This window comes from Montipora foliosa, chromosome 9, assembly GCF_036669935.1.
Source record: "Montipora foliosa isolate CH-2021 chromosome 9, ASM3666993v2, whole genome shotgun sequence".
In the NCBI taxonomy this organism is placed as follows: Eukaryota; Metazoa; Cnidaria; class Anthozoa; order Scleractinia; family Acroporidae; genus Montipora; species Montipora foliosa.
The window spans coordinates 8,801,563-8,819,218 of record NC_090877.1 but is presented as its reverse complement, the minus strand read 5'-3'; the positions used below and the strand labels follow the sequence as shown (position 1 = coordinate 8,819,218).

Sequence of the window (17,656 nt, the reverse complement as noted above, 5' to 3'; positions counted from 1 at the left end):
TCGTTTTGTTCTGTTTTTATTTCTCAAATGATCACAAAACTAGAACCTTTAAAGGCATTTGGATCTTTTCGATCGGTGTTTCTGGTGGAGGAACCATTAACTTGTAAAATTGTGTTTAACTTTTTGGAATGGTCTATTCCATTCTGTGTTCTTTTGTTCTCTGCGATACAAAAGGCTTCTATATCAGCTGATCAAATACGTGTTTATCTCACTGCTCAGTGATCGTCTGCTATTTTGGCTGCAAACAGCAACAGAGTTGAAATTCAGATATGTAAGTGGGCTCATTTGTCTAGGAAGCTATTTCTAAATGACTACTCGATGAAGGGTTCGTCCCCTTGTTTACTTTATAGGAGTTTGTTCTCCCGCGCGTGTTCATTTTTCAATAAGGTTGAAATATTCACTTAGTAGACAAAGTTAATGCGAAAGTACTTGTTAACAACGACACGATAATTGTGATAATGTAAGACCACGTGTCCTACGGAGTGAACGATGAGTCATCCTTAACTTCAGTCTTGGAGAGTTCACTTCAAGCTGTTTTCATTTAATGACCTTATAAATGCGAATTTCTCAGCGTTTTTGTATCATCCACACCAGATTTTTTGCCTTTTTTTCACTACTGTGGTCGTTAATGCCGTTTTTTTTCCAAAACAAAAAAAATGCCCTTATTGCAGTAAATGTGTTGGGAAATTCACTTGGGCACAAAATATGGCCTAGGTCTCTCTCAAATTGATGCGAATTGTTGTGAGTTCTGTCACCAAAATACATAACGTGACATATTTATATTTTCTATCTTTTTATAGCAGTATTGAGCAAATGTGTGTTATGTGCATAAGCTGGTCTATTCATTCATATTTCCCATAATATCAGTACTACACATATATAAGTAGGTGGTCCAACTGCAAGTCTATTATAGCAAGACTTAGCAGAGGTGTACAGTCGGACCTCGATTATCCGGATTTCTCGATTATCTGGACTTTTTCTCTGGTCCCAATTTTGTCATGAATATTTATTAGTCAGGATCAAGATCCGTAGCCATATTCTTTTTAAAACTATAGCGTTGAAAAGTGAAGTAAAGGCGAGTTTATCGCTTTCAAAAAGCAAAATAAAGCATCACTCACACACGTCATAACTAATGAAGAACTTTAGAATGAGTTCTGATTGGCTTAGAGTTGCTTTGTTGCTAAGAGAAATTTCACGCTCTATTGGCTCGTTCAGCAAACAAGCTACACTATGTCACGAAAATCGTGTCCTTGAAGTGTAAGCAATCTGTTCTTTCGATAATTTTAAAGATAAACAGGCTATACATATAATTTTGCGATTAGAGAAAAAAGAAAAAGGAACCAATTTGTCAGCTGAATATGGCGTTAGTAAACAGCAGATATCTGATATCTGCAAGAGCAAGGAAAAGATCATGACATTTGCTGACACGTGTACAGGTATTCACAACGGACAGTGAAGATGTAGACCATATTGTTTTCCAAACGATATCTTAATGTAGTCAGTTTTTGTTCCTCATTAATATTCATATTCTCGATTATCCGGACTATTTCGTCTAGTCCCAATGAGTCTGGATAATCGAGGTTCGACTGTATTACCTTCATGAACTGGTCTATCCATTCATAGTTCACACAGTCATGGCACAATGTCGTCAATATTAATTTTGTAGGTGGTCTAATTGCTGGAGGAATGTTTGAGGGCAGTGCTCAGAAGAGCTGGCTTATCTCAATAAACAGGTCTACTTATTCATGTTTCCAAGGATGGTAACAATAAATTTTAATTCTCTATAGGTGGTCGTACTGCTTCAGAAATTATCACCTGGTTGGAAAAGAAGACTGGCCCACCAGCTAAAGTGTTGTTAACTGCTGAGGAAATCAAGGCATTTACAGAAAAGAGTGATGTTGTAGTTGTTGGTTTCTACAAAGATAAAGATTCTGAAGGGGCCAAAGCTTTTACTGAAGCTGCTGGCGAGACTGATGCTGTTGAGTTTGGAATTGTCCATGATGAGGCATTAGCAAAAGAGAACAGTGTTGATGGAGACAATGTCGTGCTCTATAAAAAGGTACAGTGTTTTAAGTAGGTGTGGTTTTTTTTTTTTGCGAGAATATGCTTGTTCTAGACATGTTGCGTTCCTCTGCATGTTATTTTGCTTAGATGGTGTCAGTTTTTTGGTAGCACAGCACTTGTAGCACTTTTTATGGGCAAAATTAAGGCATTCAGAAAGTTGTTAACAAATTGATCATTTTTGATACTTTGTTTACAGCTTCATAATTTCAAGACCCTGATAAATCCCCTCCTTTTTAATTATCATTCTTTCGTACTGGGTATTTTTTCACTTTTGACTTTGTGTTTTTGCTGCATATAGTGACTTAAATTTTCAGTTAAAATTTACTTACGTTTTCTTTACTTGTTCATCATATTTGTTGTCTTTATTATTAACCCATTGACACCGAACGCCTTAGGACACCCCTCCCCCCCCCTCCCCCCCATCATTGATGAAATAAAAAAAATGTCTGGCATTAGACAGAGTTAACAACTGCATCGAGCTGAATGGAAGGTGGGTGCCCAGGATATCAAGGGGCCTCCACTGTGTTCAGCCAGCCCCTAGACAGTAAAATGCTCCCATGGCTAGCAGGCCCTGCAACCCTGGGCCATGAGCCCCCACACAGACATCCGGGCACCCGTCGCACTGAGACTGTGTGACCTACGTGAGCTTGTGCACAGCTGACCGTGAAGCAAACAGCTCCATTGAGGACCTAAACAATGCAAAAACCAGCATCTCTTTGTTGTTTACCACATTAAAATCTATCAAGTGTCACTCTCAGGGGTGAATGGGTTAATTGAGCCACAGTATCTCTTCCAGGTTTGCTGGTTTGAGGCCTGTCTTTGTCACTGAGTCATTTTCTTAGAGAAGACACTTTGGTCCACATTGTCTTCCTTCACCCAGGTTTCAATTATGCAGAGAAAAAGTAGATCTTAGTAAGTACTATTGGTATCCAAAAAGAAAATAGGGGGTAACCATGCATTTGTCAGAGATAATTAAGCTTTAATTTGAGAAAGATTGCCATACATGGCTTTGTATTTTAAAGCTTTTTACAAATATTGTTCATGAATTCTCTTTGAAAAATGAGTGGTTACCCCCAATTTTCTTTTTCAGTTTCAGTAACACTTGTTAAGATCTACATTTCCCGCATAAGCATAAACCGGGGCAAAATACCTTTGAATTAGTAGGCACCGTCCTTAATTAAAGGGGTACTCTGACAAAAATCACATCTTTCCTATCTAAGCCATTTTGAAACATAAACAAGTAGTCTGTGTGAGAAGAAAAAGGCTGTTTACTTTTTTCAAATATCTCTTTTCGCTCCAGAGATATTCGAGTTTTTAAAATATGCAAATTAGCCAAGTGATGACATCACACACAACCAAATTTTGTTCAAATATGATGAAAATTGTATCAGAAATTTTTGATTTTTTGCAGTAAGATTCTACTAAATGTTCTCCACAATATGAGCTTAACAGTTCTGTTACCATGGCATCATACTGGGTTCCAGACCTCCCCCATATTAAAAGCTTTTCTGGCCACCTTTGGCATTCCTTTTTGATATTTGCTAACAGCACTTCATACGCATGATCCAGCAAGCATATAAATATGTTAGCTCGAGTTTGTGGCCTTGTTTAACATTTTTCAAGCTGAAAATCACTAACATATTGAAATCAAGTGGGTGGGGACTAGAAAAGAGTGAGTTGATATGGGAACAGAATTTTTTCTAGTCATAGGTGTGTTTTCTGTAGAACTATTAGACTACCAAGTTTCAATGGTCTGTGCAAATTGGCCAAGGTAGCTCTATTTATATAATCAATATAATATTGGGTTGAGTGTGTGATATCATCAGTCATCTCATTTGCATATTTTACCCATTTTTCAAACTTAAATATCTCCGGAACTAATGCAGGTATTTGCAAATGGTAAATGGCATTTTTGTTCTTTCATGGAATTCTATGTGATACACTCAAAAAATCAAGGGGTAAAAATTTGATCATAGTACCACTTTAAGACAGACTAAGTTATATCGCTCCATCCTATACCTTTTGAAGGGGCTGATTAACGGCAGAAACGAAAACGAAGAAGTGGGTCAACTTTGTAAAATCCAAGCGTGCTCATTGGGAGCCCACGAAGTACCAGGCAGTGTGCTCAAAACATTTCCGAGACAACGATTATGATGTTCCCTGGATTGACAAACGTCAATAATGTTATCAATAATATTATCAAAGAAGACAATGGAAAGATAAAATTGGTATTTCCGTTTTCCTCGTTCGCCATAAGCTCATTTGCATAGGCATCTCCTGGTTCATCACTGAGGTTTCGTGTTGGCTAAGGTGGGATGAACTGTCAACCTCTAAGTTGTACTTGACCTCTGTTTCTGTGGCCTCCGAATCCGAGCTAGAGTGATAGCTACCATCACTGGACGACATAATGAGTACATTTGAATATTTGAACCTTTGTTGAGTCGATCAACTAAAAGTTATTTAGACGAAAAAGTAATCCTAAATACTTCGAAAACCACTGATCTGTGGAATGGGTGGGAATTTACGTGTCCACTTTCACTTGTAAATAGTTCAAATTCTTAGGAGGTATTGCCAGAACTGAGAGCATATGGAAGGCGCTATAATCATGGAAAAGCTCTCGGAGAACAGGTTTCTTCGAAGAAAGTGTTTCTGATAGCCAAAGAAAACAGAGATAAATTTTGAAAATGTGTTTTTCCATTGTTGCGGTCGTTATAGTACGCCTTAACCCATTGACTCCCAGTGGTTCCTCATTGACGAGTAAGTCTGGCCGGTTTCGGCCAGTTTGGACGTCAAAGGGTGAAGCCTATGGGAAAGGAATTTTATCAAAAAGCTTAATGAAAGTGGGCGGGGCTGTGACTCGGTAATTCGGGCCCATTTCACAGATAGGTGGTTTTCATAGTATGCTTTATCCCACTCAGAGTCGCTGGAGCCTGAAATGACATCACTAGTCCCATTCTCCCATATGTTCGGTCGCGCTCTCAACAATGCTAACGTTTAAAAAACATAAAAAAATCACAGTTTTAACCGAAAATTAAGTATGTTTGCAACATTTTTCCCAATTAAGTACAAAGATTTAATTAGGCGAAAAAAATTTGGGGGGTTATAGGCACTTTAATGCGGTGTTTTCTTTGGGCGAATTAGTATTCATAGCTGTACTCTGTTTTGGGACTTTAGTTCGACGAGGGACGTGTTGTTTATGATGGAGAACATCTTGCAGAAAGTATCATCCAGTTCATCAAGGCTAATCAACTTCCACTGGTCACAGAATTTAATGATGAGGTAAGGACATCTGTATGTATCTAATTCTTCTCCTGTCCAAAACCAGTGAAAATAAATGCAGGGGATACCAGTGTAGGATTAGTGCAGCAACAAGTCAGAGCACTTGCTGTTAACTAATGTGTCCTTGGGTTGATTCACTCCCAGTGACTTCACATGTGGGTTGTGTTTCTTTGTTCTCTACTTTTCTTTAGGTGCTCTGGTTTTTTAGTTAGCTTGATGCACTGTCTTCGAGGCCTTTCAAGAAATTATTGACACAATTTTTGAGACCTTCAAAGTGTGAAAGTAGATAATTTTCGAGTGACTTGCAGTAACTTTTCACACTTGATTCTGGAGTTGTCTGAGCTTCAGAACCTAGGGTGCATTCGATTGACTGTTACAGGAATACGTGGAATAGAAGTTTACAGAGATTAACATTAAAATTGCCAAACACCTGCGAAAATGCGATTTTAGACATAATTTATTGTCTTTGTTGCTTCAAAACGCCAGATATGCCATTTTTAATTATCACTCCACATATTCTTATTCCGGAATATGGTCAATCGAACGTAGCTGAGTTTGCAAGATATTGTAGCAGTATTGTTCAGGCACACTAAGGTGTGGTGTCATCTTGATGGAAACAACAAAAGCATCTGTAAAGGTTTTATATGGAATGTAACAAAGTCAACAGTACATGGCTAGTGTGCTTTGCCTTTTTAAGAACTATCTGGTCAATGGCAAGTTGCATCTTTGAATCACTGAAGTGATAGCATGGTTAAGGCTTAGATTTAGCAGGTATGCAAAAAAGAGAACTTTTTAATTGCTAAGTTATGTCTTCCATTCCCATTTTAGAATGCTCCCAAGATTTTTGGTGGAGACGTAAAGAAGCACGTCCTGCTCTTTGCAAGCAAGAAGGCAGACTCCTTCCAGGGTATCCATGAGAGCTTTTCTTCTGTGGCCAAAGACTTCAAAGGGAAGGTTCTCTTTGTTCTTGTTGACACAGAAATAGAGGACAACAGCCGCATTTCCGAATTCTTTGGCATTGATGCTAAAGAGATCCCAACTGTTCGACTGATCAACTTGGCAGATGATGACATGACAAAATACAAACCCCAAACCACTGAACTGACAGCTGACAATGTGAAGACTTTTGTACAGGAAGTGTTAGATGGAGGTCTTAAGGTATGTGTCAGATCTTTGTGTCCCTCTCTCATCATAAACCAACATCTGAGTTGATGTGATCTGTGTTAAGTTGGTTTGCATTCTATGCGATTAGTAGAACACTTCTGCTCTATCAAGTGACCTTGAGACTTGCATAAAGTGATTTTTATACTTTTTCCAAAAAGACAAACCTATTTTTCCCTAGTTGATGATAAGTCTCAATGAGGTACCGGTGTAGAGAGGGGCTTCAGGTGCTCATTGGATCACTCGATCAGTAGGCTGTTGAGACTCTCTTTCTACTGAGATGCACCGCACGCAGACACGGAGGTTTCATATGATATGAAACCTCCATTTCTCTGTTGGTGCATTTTTTCCTTCTTTAAATCATTTGTTATCATAGACATCCATCGGGATTTGTTCTTATTAAGTGCTTCTTATTACAGCTACATTATCATAGTTTATTGGGAACGAGATATTTTGTCATTAAGTGCAATTCGCAAGCGTTTCAAAGTGAGTTGGAGGACTGAGCAGTTGGACCGACAATCAATTCAAGAAAGTGCCATGAGCTGAGCCGCTAAAGGCAGTATATTTACAGAAATTTGAGTTCGAGATCACTGAGAGCCCAAATCGATTCATTGAGATACCACAAACTTTTAAATAAAACTGAGTTTGCTGATGTGCTTTCGTGGTAAGCCGAGTGACATTAGTAGTCTCTTTATAAATTAATAGTTGGATATTTACTTATTTTATTTCAAAACTTGTTTGGACTTCTAATTATTGTTTCATATAACCTTTGGATGAGATTCTTTTGTTTGGTTGACAGTTAAAAGCATTCCTGAAAATATTCCCGAATTGAATGGTACCCAATTTGTTGCGTTGTTGTGACTGTTAACGGCAACGTTTGCAGCAGGGCCTTAGTGAACAAATTTGCCCAGGAAGAGTATATTCAATGAATAGCATATATGTTTTTGTTATTGTCAAAGACAAGACAAACAAGTACTTATACCAACAATGGTGATGAGTATTGAATGTGCTTTATTGAAATTTGTTTTGCACAAATTTATTGCGACGCGAGCTGTGTGAGGTGACAAAATCAATCTGAAATAGCGGCGCTTTATTCATTGCAAATACCGGTATATTTTTCATTCGACTGGCCAGCTTTTCTAGTATTCCTTTGTAGCTTTTTGTCGCTTATTTCTTTCCCACTCCTTACTTCACACTGAATGAAAACATAAACAAAGGCGTGTGAAGCATCTCGGTAGACAGAGTCTTTAAATCTCTGTTTTCATTCAGGTGCCCAATTGGTGTATGAATGTGCTTGAAATGGAAGTGCGAAGTGCACGTTCAAATCTACCTTTTGCTCTTATTTCATTATTTTTAGGGGTAGTTCTGAATTTTCTATTGAATTATTAAAATTAAAGTCTTAAGAGTCGCAGTAGAATATATATCCCAATGCTCTACTTTTTGTCAATGAGGTGTCTCAAGAGACTTCGATTAGAATCAAGAATTAGAAATTGTCTCCTGATTCCCTGATAAATCCATAAGAAACTGCACAAAATCATATTTTAGCTAGTATAATTTGCCTCTTTGGTAACAATCCAGGCCTTGGTTGTTGAAAAAGTGGATAATGCTATCCACCAGATAAATCACTATCCAGCAGATAAACACTAGCAAAAGCAATTCAGTCATCCATTGGATAGCGACTGTAACTTGGTTGTTGATACAGTTTTTATGAAAGGTAATTGTTGGGATCTTTGGATTTATATATTCGATTTACAATAATTTCAAAAGACCAAATCATCTATCTCTGTGTTGTACCCAATTCAGACCCTTTGGGAGTAAAACGTTTTGTTCCAGGCATTTCTGCATCATTGAAATATCAATGCTAACTTATAATGCATATAGAATACACAAAGAATCTTAACCCTGGGGGATTTGATTGGGTACAACATTGAGTCAATTGAATGACATTTTACAACAAGAATAATAATAATAATAATAATAATAATAATAATAATAATAATAATAATAATAACCCTTTCAGGCCCGAGGGGTTCCCCATTGACGAGTAAAATCGTCTGGCGTTAGACAGAGTAAAATCTATAAGTGCCATTTGGCACTATCGGGCCTGAAAGGGTTAAACTGGGACATAGTTTTTGGATGCTGTTAGCTTAACCCTTTCAGGCCCGAGGGGTTCCCCATTGACGAGTAAAATCGTCTGGCGTTAGACAGAGTAAAATCTATAAGTGCCATTTGGCACTATCGGGCCTGAAAGGGATAATAATATTATTATTATTATGTAGTAATGAAATGTAATTTAAGTCTATATCAAGCAAAGATGTGTGTGGCAAGTTTGAAGGGCACGTGTGAAATATGAGCCATAACTTCTAAGTGTCCTTGATTGCATTCATTACGCATGGACTCCAAAATTCAAGTCCTTGACACCAAATTTTTAATTTTTCTCGGCCAGCAATCATATTTTCTGGGACAATTAAGGTACAATGATTATTATTAGTATTATTAGAAACAGGAAGCGACAAAGTGGATCCAAAATCAGCAATTCTGAATTTGACCCATTAACCTGTTCTGCTACTGTGATTGTTGGCAGTGAAGAATGAAACCTTTCATTGGAATTTGAACTTGAGAGCCATATTATTGTTATTACTTCATGAAATCTACATGTGTATTGAGTTACAAAATGTTTTCTTTCATCTTCAACCCTTAGCCTCACTTACTGAGCCAGGAAATACCTGAGGACTGGGATTCTAAGCCTGTGAAGGTGCTGGTTGGAAAGAACTTTGATGAAGTTGCAAAGGATAAAACAAAAGCAGTTTTTGTTGAATTCTGTAAGTTGGAGTGTTTGTTTGTATATCCATTGTTTCTATTGTAAATTTATGTTTATTGTATAAACCAATAATGAGAACGTTTGTAATAGTTGCCTGCCAAATTTTGTTTCGCCTTAGATGCCCCATGGTGTGGACATTGCAAGAAGCTTGCGCCAATCTGGGATGAACTTGGAGAGAAATTCAAGGACCGGGAAGACGTTGTTATAGCCAAGATGGATTCTACTGCCAATGAAGTAGAAAGTGTCAAGATTCAAAGCTTCCCAACCCTCAAGTACTTTCCAAAAGATAGCGATGAGGTATACAAAAAGAAAAGTTTAAGTGTTTGTTTGCCACTCCTACTGTTTTGATTGAGGCATGGCTATCAATAAGCAAAATGGGCTTTTCAAAATTAATAGTGTGCAGTAACTTGACACTCACCTACAAACAAATGGAAAGTAAATTTTTTTCATTAGAAAGGGAAAAACACAAGTGACCCAAAAGTCATCACCTTATTTCAAGTTTCAAGTAAAACAATAAATGGCCTGGAAGACAAGAATGTAGAAACAGCAATGTTCATATGAAGTTATGATGCATTTAGCAACTTTGTAGAGCAACAAGGTTTTGGCTGTGGTTCCAAGAACTCTTATATTCATCTCAGACAAAACAAACTTTCCATGTGCAGTGACACTCTATAATCATAAATCAATTTGTTTGCCTATTAATTATTATAAAATAATTAGGATAGTACACACACACTCGTTGGTTAATAGCTGTGTTTAGATGAGAGTATGGAAACACGGCTGTGACATCAGAAATTTTGATTGGCTGGTAGGAAATATGAGCGTGTAACAAAAAAATGTTTCAATCAAGAATTTTCCTTCATTTGTCGAAATATCTTTGAGAAATATTTTATAAAAGCATTAGAGGACTTTTTTCCGTGTTTCCATGGCCTCATCTAAACACTTAGGGAAGTTGGGAGAATTCTTGACAGTTAGGCAAACCCTCGAATGTGTCTTGGGTTAGCATAACTTAAATAAGTATCCTTTTTCATTTAACAGATTGTTGATTACAAAGGTGGCCGTACATTGGATACTTTAGTCAAGTTTATTGAATCTGAGGGAAAAGAATCCAATGAAGAGCCCACTGAAGGCGAAGAGCCTCCTCCTGATGTTGAGGATGAATACGAGCCCACTGAGGGTGAGGGTGAGAGTGAGGGCACAGAAAGCGAAACTGAAGAAGCTGAAACCACCAAGGACGAGCTGTAAATTCTCTAGCAGCTTGCTGAGAATTTTTCAGAGTTATTTGATTGACACATTTCTATTTGCCAAGTGCTCCATCTACAGTATTTCTTCACTGCCCCTAGGATATACTACAATATCAATTTGGCTTTCACAAGTGACACAAGAACAAGCAAAAATCACCAAGGCCCCTTTAACCCCTCTACACCCCATTGGCATGTGAAATTGTATGATCTCTTCCAGTGTTGGAACAAGTAAAGCATTAGTAAAAAAAACGAAAGAAATCAAGGGAAAGTGCATCTGAGAATTTCTCTCTCTCCTATTAGTAGTGTTAATGAAGTTTTCTTATTTGTCTCGTATTGTGGTCACTTAAGTTGTAGATCATTTCATTTTGATTCATGGTTCTAGGCTCTGTCAGGTGTTGACTGGTTATGAGAGTACTTCATTATAGTTGTGCTAAACCATGATGAATAATTCAACTTTTCTTACGGTACTGGTGTGACATTCCTTTGCAATCTAGTCCTTTGCTTGTTGAAAACATTGATAAAGTAAAATAATTTATTGTTGATTAGTTTACTCTTTTCTGGGGTTGAAAAGGTTAATTGACCACCATCATCAACATTAGTAATGACGCTATTAAGGCAGTTTTTTGTAGGTGTACACTCTGCATTTTTTCTATTCATGTTAAACACAAGAATTATTATTCTTCCCTTTTGCTCCTTTGATTGTTCTTGTGTCGCTTATTAAAAACAGTCTGAGTAAGAAACAGAAAGTCAAGTACTTTTTAACCCAGCAACATATCACGAGGCAAGATACATTTTCACCTGCAGGCTACCATTCTTTTGGATGGTACAGTGAATAGCGGTCTTGCCTGTTTAGATGATGTGTGCTCAGCCATAGTGAGGTAGTCAAAACACTATTTTTTGAAATTACAGATAGGGGAAGAGCTTCAAGGGTTGAAGTCCCAAATGTCCTCTTTGAGAACCTACTTATAGATTCTTAATCATTTCTTGAGTGCAGTTGAAACTCTGCCAGTCATTTTTGTTTTCATGTATTTGAAGTTTCACGAGTTGGTACTAGTCCCCTCTACTAACTATGGTTTTCACCCCAACAGTGACATTCCACAATGTTGTTTGATAATAAATTTTGTTATTTATAACATTACTCTGGTGTGAAGGCTTAATGATAAGAAAAGGTTTTCAAATAAAAGGATGTCAGTTCAAGGAATGCATGTTGCAAATACTTGATCACAATTTTTTTGACATGCACAATGTAATAACCTGAATAACCTATTGTGAACAAAGTGTGGAGAGTATGGGCTTAGTTTGAGCGCAAAGGGCAGATGTTAGAGTAACATGTTTTGTTTGCAAGAAATTACTAAAACTAACAAAGCCTGTACTGGGCGACGTTTGGTTTCAGGGGGTATGAGACAAGTGCAATCCCTTCGCACACATGGGAGCAGTAGACGAACAACAATACTTAAACCCAAAGCCTCAAATTAATCCTTCTGGAACAAAAGTACTCCACCTTGATTAGAGGCTTCAGTTTACACAACTATTGTTACTCAAGAATTGGCAGAATTTCAGCCAAGGATATAATAGGAAGGCAGCACGGATGAGTTATTTTAAGTTTCCAGCAGCTGGAGGTGTTCTGGATTATGGACGCAGTTAAACTCCTTCACTGCCCACAGCCAATGGTCTTAAAGTTTGTTGAGTCTTGTAACTTTTGTCACATTGAGACAAAATCAGGCAAAACAACATAGGGAAAACACCTAAGTTACATTTAATAATACACTTGTTAATTTAGTATTGTTATTCAGGCTTTTACCTTTGAGTCAAATTATGAAAATTGCAAACTAGGCCACTATAGATCTTTAGGGAATTATCCATTGTAACATTTCTACCCTATGCAGTGCATGAAAAGCATCCAAAATAAACAAAAAATAATGTAGAATGTGACTATGCTGCATGTTTGATGGGCACATCTTTTTGACTATTAAAAAAAAAAGAAAACTAGTGTTGCAAGTGATGATCAAGATGTATAAAAATTTAACACTGTACATACTAATAAGGTTGCAAGCAAACAGTAACCAATATTTTTTTGCCTTAATTTAACAAGAAAACATGAAAAAAGTAAGGCACTACTAGTATATTTTCTTCTGCCTTTTCAAGCCAAGTAATAAATTCTTGTGGTAGGATAAATTGTACTTTCCTGAAATAATTATTGCTTTCCTCAATTTAAGATTTTCAGGCTTATCTTGAAAGCATTCTTCAGCAAAACACACTAACTTTTCAAAAATGATTTGTCACAGATCAGTTTTTCACAAGACTGAGTCACAAAAGAGAAATAACATTTTAAATTAAATCTAGCAAAAAACACTAATCCCAGTCTTTCTTTATATCAAACTTCCACTCCCATTCAAGGTAGATATTTTTGTCATCGTCGATAAATTTGCTCTTTGCTGTGTAAGTACCACGCGCAATCATTCCCTTGGGGGCTTCCTCAAAAGGTGTTAGGTAAACGAAAGATTCAGGCTTTGGTCCATAACTTCCTACCATTAATGAAGACTTGTCAACTGAAACACAAAACCCATCATTATTTCAATTTAAAAATATAAGAAATGATGTCTTACGGTGCTTGAAATTAGCACTTGTTGGGTGATCCGAGGTGACCAGAACGTTTTACCAAATGACCAAACAATGGACAACCCACCCCCCCCCCCCCCCCCACAAAAAGAAAAGGAATTAATAATAAGCCACACCTGACTTACACGGCAGGTCTCTATTGCCAGTGTCTGATACCAGTAGTAGTCTGGGCCGGGTTGTTCAAAAGCCAGATTTAACATTACCCAAGGAGTTTATTTCTCTACTCCCAAATGCTGCTCAGTGCTGATATTCAGCAAAACTTTACATTAGAAGAAGTCAATCTTGAAAAACACAATTACACAAAAGAAACTTTCACCAAAAGGTTGAAAACATGAAACAAAACTTTACGCTAATGCTGGATTAAGTTAATCAGCTTTCGCACAACCGGGCCCTGAAGTCAATAATAATTTGTTTGCTATAGCTGAGCATTTTCCCACATTTTGAATATCTGAAGCTTTTACAAAATGATGGCCATTTGTATACTAGAGATGCATAATCCATTCAGACAAATTATGCCTCTCTATGTTATCCATCTAGTGTAAGGATGGGACAAACTATAGAAGATGCATAATCCAGCTGGGATGAACATTTTTCTGCGTGTGTTAAATTCGTCTAGTATAAAGTCCAGCACATGATGCACAATGCCTCTGGACGAACTATCCACTTTAGTACGTCTCCGAAAATGCACCAAAGTACGTAATTCATCCAGATGCATAATGTGTCCTGTGCTGCTCTTTATACTAGACGAATTTAACAGATGCAGAAAAAATGTTTGCCCAAGTTCGTCCCAGACAAATTATGTGTCTAGTATAAAAACAGCCACTGTCAGGTGTAAGAAAGTGCAAAAGACAATATCACAAACATGAAGGTGATAGAGATTGAAGACACCATTTTGTAAATGGCAAAACCTAAAACCTAAACCAAGACCTGCGAAAAAACAAAAGCGCACACTAGAACCAAGAATTTATCAGGGCAACCAAATTCGTGGTTGCCCAGCTGGGTTTTTTAAATAGATTTCAAGCACTGGTCACGCTTCTAGAATGTAATGTATTGGGGGGAATAGCAAGCTTTTTATGGCCTTGGAGAGTACAATCCCTACCACAACTGAAGGCCCATGAGGGGGAGGAGGGGTGCTACTTTAAATGTGCTTTTAGACATTTTAGAGATCCATTTTTCAGTTTCTGCATCAAAAAGGGTAAGTTTTTCTTGTGTTGTCTGTTGCCTTCTTTTCGCATTTGGGTCTTGGTTTGGGCAAACCTCTTACTGTAAACTGTGCGAGTTTACCTATTTTGGGACCATGCAGTAGTTAACATAAGTGCCATGTTTTATTTGAGCTCACCTATCACCCATCCATTACTCTCAAATGCCATAATATTTGACCAATGATTATTTATAGCCCCAAAGAGTAATGACAAAACATGGTACAAAATACTATTAAACCCAAGAATATTCCTGATTGTTCAGAACTCTCTCCTCAAAGACAACCATAGACACAGCAACCACTTCATCAGAAATTTGCATTTTATATTATGCTGCTTCTGAATTTGGCTTAAAATAATCAGAATACTTGAATAAAATACATTTAATGGAAACTAGGATGACCACACTGTGGACAAAGGGCTGATGTGCAACACACTCGCTGTAATTCTTGTTTTTTTTTTGTTCAGTCACTGCTGAATCGTAAGTGCAGCAAACAAATATAGGATCATGCAGGAACTTGTTACAAATCGGATGCTAACTAGCAAAAAAGTATTTTCCTTAATTTATTTCACTCATTCCACGTTACACCCACAATCAACTACATCGCAAAATCACAACAACCATGCTAAACCAAACTAAACAAGGCTGAAAAAACACTTAACTCTATCAAATTATTAAATTAATAATTTTATTGTCACCTCTTATTCCTTTCCTCAAAATAACTTGATGATACTTCAATCCAGCCACAATTTCCCGCTTTACCTACAAGACGCATTCATTCACATTTAAGAGGATTTCAAGACTAACCAAGTATCAGGACTATCAATTAAGTACAGACAGCTGACACAAAAGAATCTGCTACTTCACTGGGAAGTTGGCTACAATTTTCCCTAAGTTGAAACAGATTCTTTCAAACCTAAGATTAAAATTCCTTTTGAAAATGACAGCAGTTGGCTACTCTATTCAAAACAGTCACTAACTTCAAATTTTATTTGAAACCTACAAAGTATAATTAGTCAAGAGTCCCAAGTGATAAGGGAGAGTACATCACAGGTGCCCCAAGGGACACAAAGGGCACAAATGTGAGATCATTATTTTGACACAAGGCAGAGTCCAACACTTCCAAAATATTGACTGTTAATCCTTTTGTTTTTTGAACAATTAGTGGAACAGGATCTGAATGTCAACTGTTCCCGTGAAATCTCAAGGAGAAACTCTACAGAAAGAATAGAGCAATACACCATAATTTTGTCATGTCATGGCTTAGAATTCATCTCTCTTTTTAAATCTTGAAATAGGTGCACAATTTTATAAAACATTCTAAAGTCCCCTTCCAATGCAGTGACACCCTGAAAGACCTTCAACTAAACTGCAAAACTGCAGAGATCTTTTGATAAGACAGTCAGGAAAAACTTTTAATAGTCTCATATGGTTTTGTCTTAGAATTTTAGAATTTCAGAGTTTTAACCCTTTGACACCTAACCGGCCAGACTTCGTATTTACTCTCTCTAACGCCAGACGATTTTACAATGGGGAACCCCCAGGAGTCAATGGATTATTAACCCATTGTAATCCTCCTTTCAATACCAATAATAAAATCGTTTTTGTAGAATTTCATGTTTATATTGAAATTGACGAAAAAATTGTTTTTGACCTTATAGCGATATTTCTTGTTTACAAACATTGACCTCACATTTCTTTTGATATTGAAATTTGCCAACAGCCAATCAGCTTCTGGTTGCCATATCGATGACAATGAGTGATGTGACGAGAAATATCCCTATCTAATGAAAGGCCACAATGCTTTGCTTCAAAACTGAAATTATCTTTTGTAAGTTTCAATCAGAAATGAAAAAATTATTTTCTTAATTAGCTTTGACATGTAGAATTGTAATAAGTTGATGCAACTGTAATTTGTTCTCTAGTTTGGCAAATGAAGCTCAAGTCTACTCAATGTTTAATTTAATCGGTTAATTTGGTATATTGCCCTCCCGATCGGCTGAAACTTATCACATGGTTTACAATAAGGAACCTACCTTAAATGTTATTTTAATTTTATACGATACTCCTTCCTTGATCGTGATAACCTGACCCTTCAATTTGGACAAATCACCTGGGGAGACAAGAAAGGAAAACTATTTGAACATCGGCGTACGAAACTTTCACAAAATTCGATCGGTCACGCATCACCACATTGCAACTTTTTCATCGCACAAGAGTTATTTTGCACGGTGTAGATTAATTAATCTTTCAATTTAAGAGTACCAAAATGCAAAGAATAAAAAATATCTAAAAGCCAGAGATATGATGGTAAAGAGAGCAAAATGCTTATACAAACCTGTGAGATCTAAATCAATGTCTTGGCGACCTTCGATGACTACGGACATTTTCTCAACCACAACATTTGGGCCTCCGTCGTCACCACCTGGACGAAAAAATGTATTGTTACATAAGAATACAGATAGATTCTTGACGGTACAGTTAAATCTAGTTTCTTCGGTAAGTTGTAAAATTCTTGCCCGCTTGAGATGCACCGCTGAGTAGCGCTTGCTTGTATCTCACAAGGGACTCGTCGTCCGCGTCCAAATTTTGAATTTCATCGAGGGTTTTTTTAGCCGGCGCCTTGTAACCCGGTGTTTCCTCTGGTTCGTCATCCTCTATTGGAGCTACTTGTTCACCTAGGTCAGCCATAATCGTCCCTACAATTAAAAATCGGCCAAATTTCCTGCTCTCGGTAACTCCTGCCTTCCCTTCACGGAGAAGAGTACCACCCCGCTTCGCCGTGACGTCAGGATAGGCGAAAAACTAGGGACCAATAATAAGCTAAGATATATTAAGTATATGAATAACCAATCAAACGTATCTTACTATTCAACTACACTTCCGTGAAACAGAGGTAAATGTGTGAAGACAATAGCCCACTTTCGAAATCTCGACGCTCTGGGGAATAAACTCATACAATTTTAATATATCGAAATTGGTCTATTATAGACCATATTCGTATTCTCAGTATTGGACTGGACCTAGCTAGCTTGCAATGTAAGGTAATGCGGTCGAATCTTATCCTGTGTACATCAGGGGGATGTACACCGGCTTGCCGAATCTCTGCAAATGTAGGCTCGATTTCCGCCGCTCACTCGAGTTCGGGTATCCTCCCCGAGAAGAGACGGCTGGACGCGTGAGCGATAGATTGTGTCTGTGACGTAAATTCAAAATATAATTTATGCGAAGTTAATAGTTGCGGGGAAATAGCATTAGACATCCCAAA

General features: G+C 37.4%; 2 protein-coding genes across 2 annotated transcripts in view; one reads left to right on the top strand and one right to left on the bottom strand.

Annotated features, from left to right (window-relative positions):
• The window catches only part of LOC137969822 (protein disulfide-isomerase 2-like), a 12,420-nt gene extending 650 nt beyond the window's left edge, over positions 1 to 11,770 (top strand). The window contains exons 3-8 of the mRNA XM_068816194.1: positions 1,788 to 2,059; positions 5,239 to 5,343; positions 6,172 to 6,501; positions 9,206 to 9,326; positions 9,444 to 9,622; positions 10,364 to 11,770. Of these exons, the coding sequence (XP_068672295.1) occupies positions 1,788 to 2,059; positions 5,239 to 5,343; positions 6,172 to 6,501; positions 9,206 to 9,326; positions 9,444 to 9,622; positions 10,364 to 10,570 (1,214 nt within the window). The 3' untranslated portion in view covers positions 10,571 to 11,770. The remainder of the gene's footprint in view (positions 1 to 1,787; positions 2,060 to 5,238; positions 5,344 to 6,171; positions 6,502 to 9,205; positions 9,327 to 9,443; positions 9,623 to 10,363) is intronic.
• A 532-nt stretch (positions 11,771 to 12,302) lies between these two features.
• On the bottom strand, positions 12,303 to 17,181 carry LOC137969825 (rho GDP-dissociation inhibitor 1-like). Its single transcript, XM_068816196.1, has 5 exons — positions 16,908 to 17,181; positions 16,727 to 16,813; positions 16,425 to 16,501; positions 15,087 to 15,150; positions 12,303 to 13,118 (listed from the first exon to the last, which is right to left on the bottom strand). The coding sequence occupies exons 1-5, from the start codon at positions 17,077 to 17,079 to the stop codon at positions 12,922 to 12,924; spliced, it is 597 nt and encodes a 198-aa protein (XP_068672297.1). The 5' UTR covers positions 17,080 to 17,181; the 3' UTR covers positions 12,303 to 12,921.
• Positions 17,182 to 17,656: the final 475 nt, after the last annotated feature.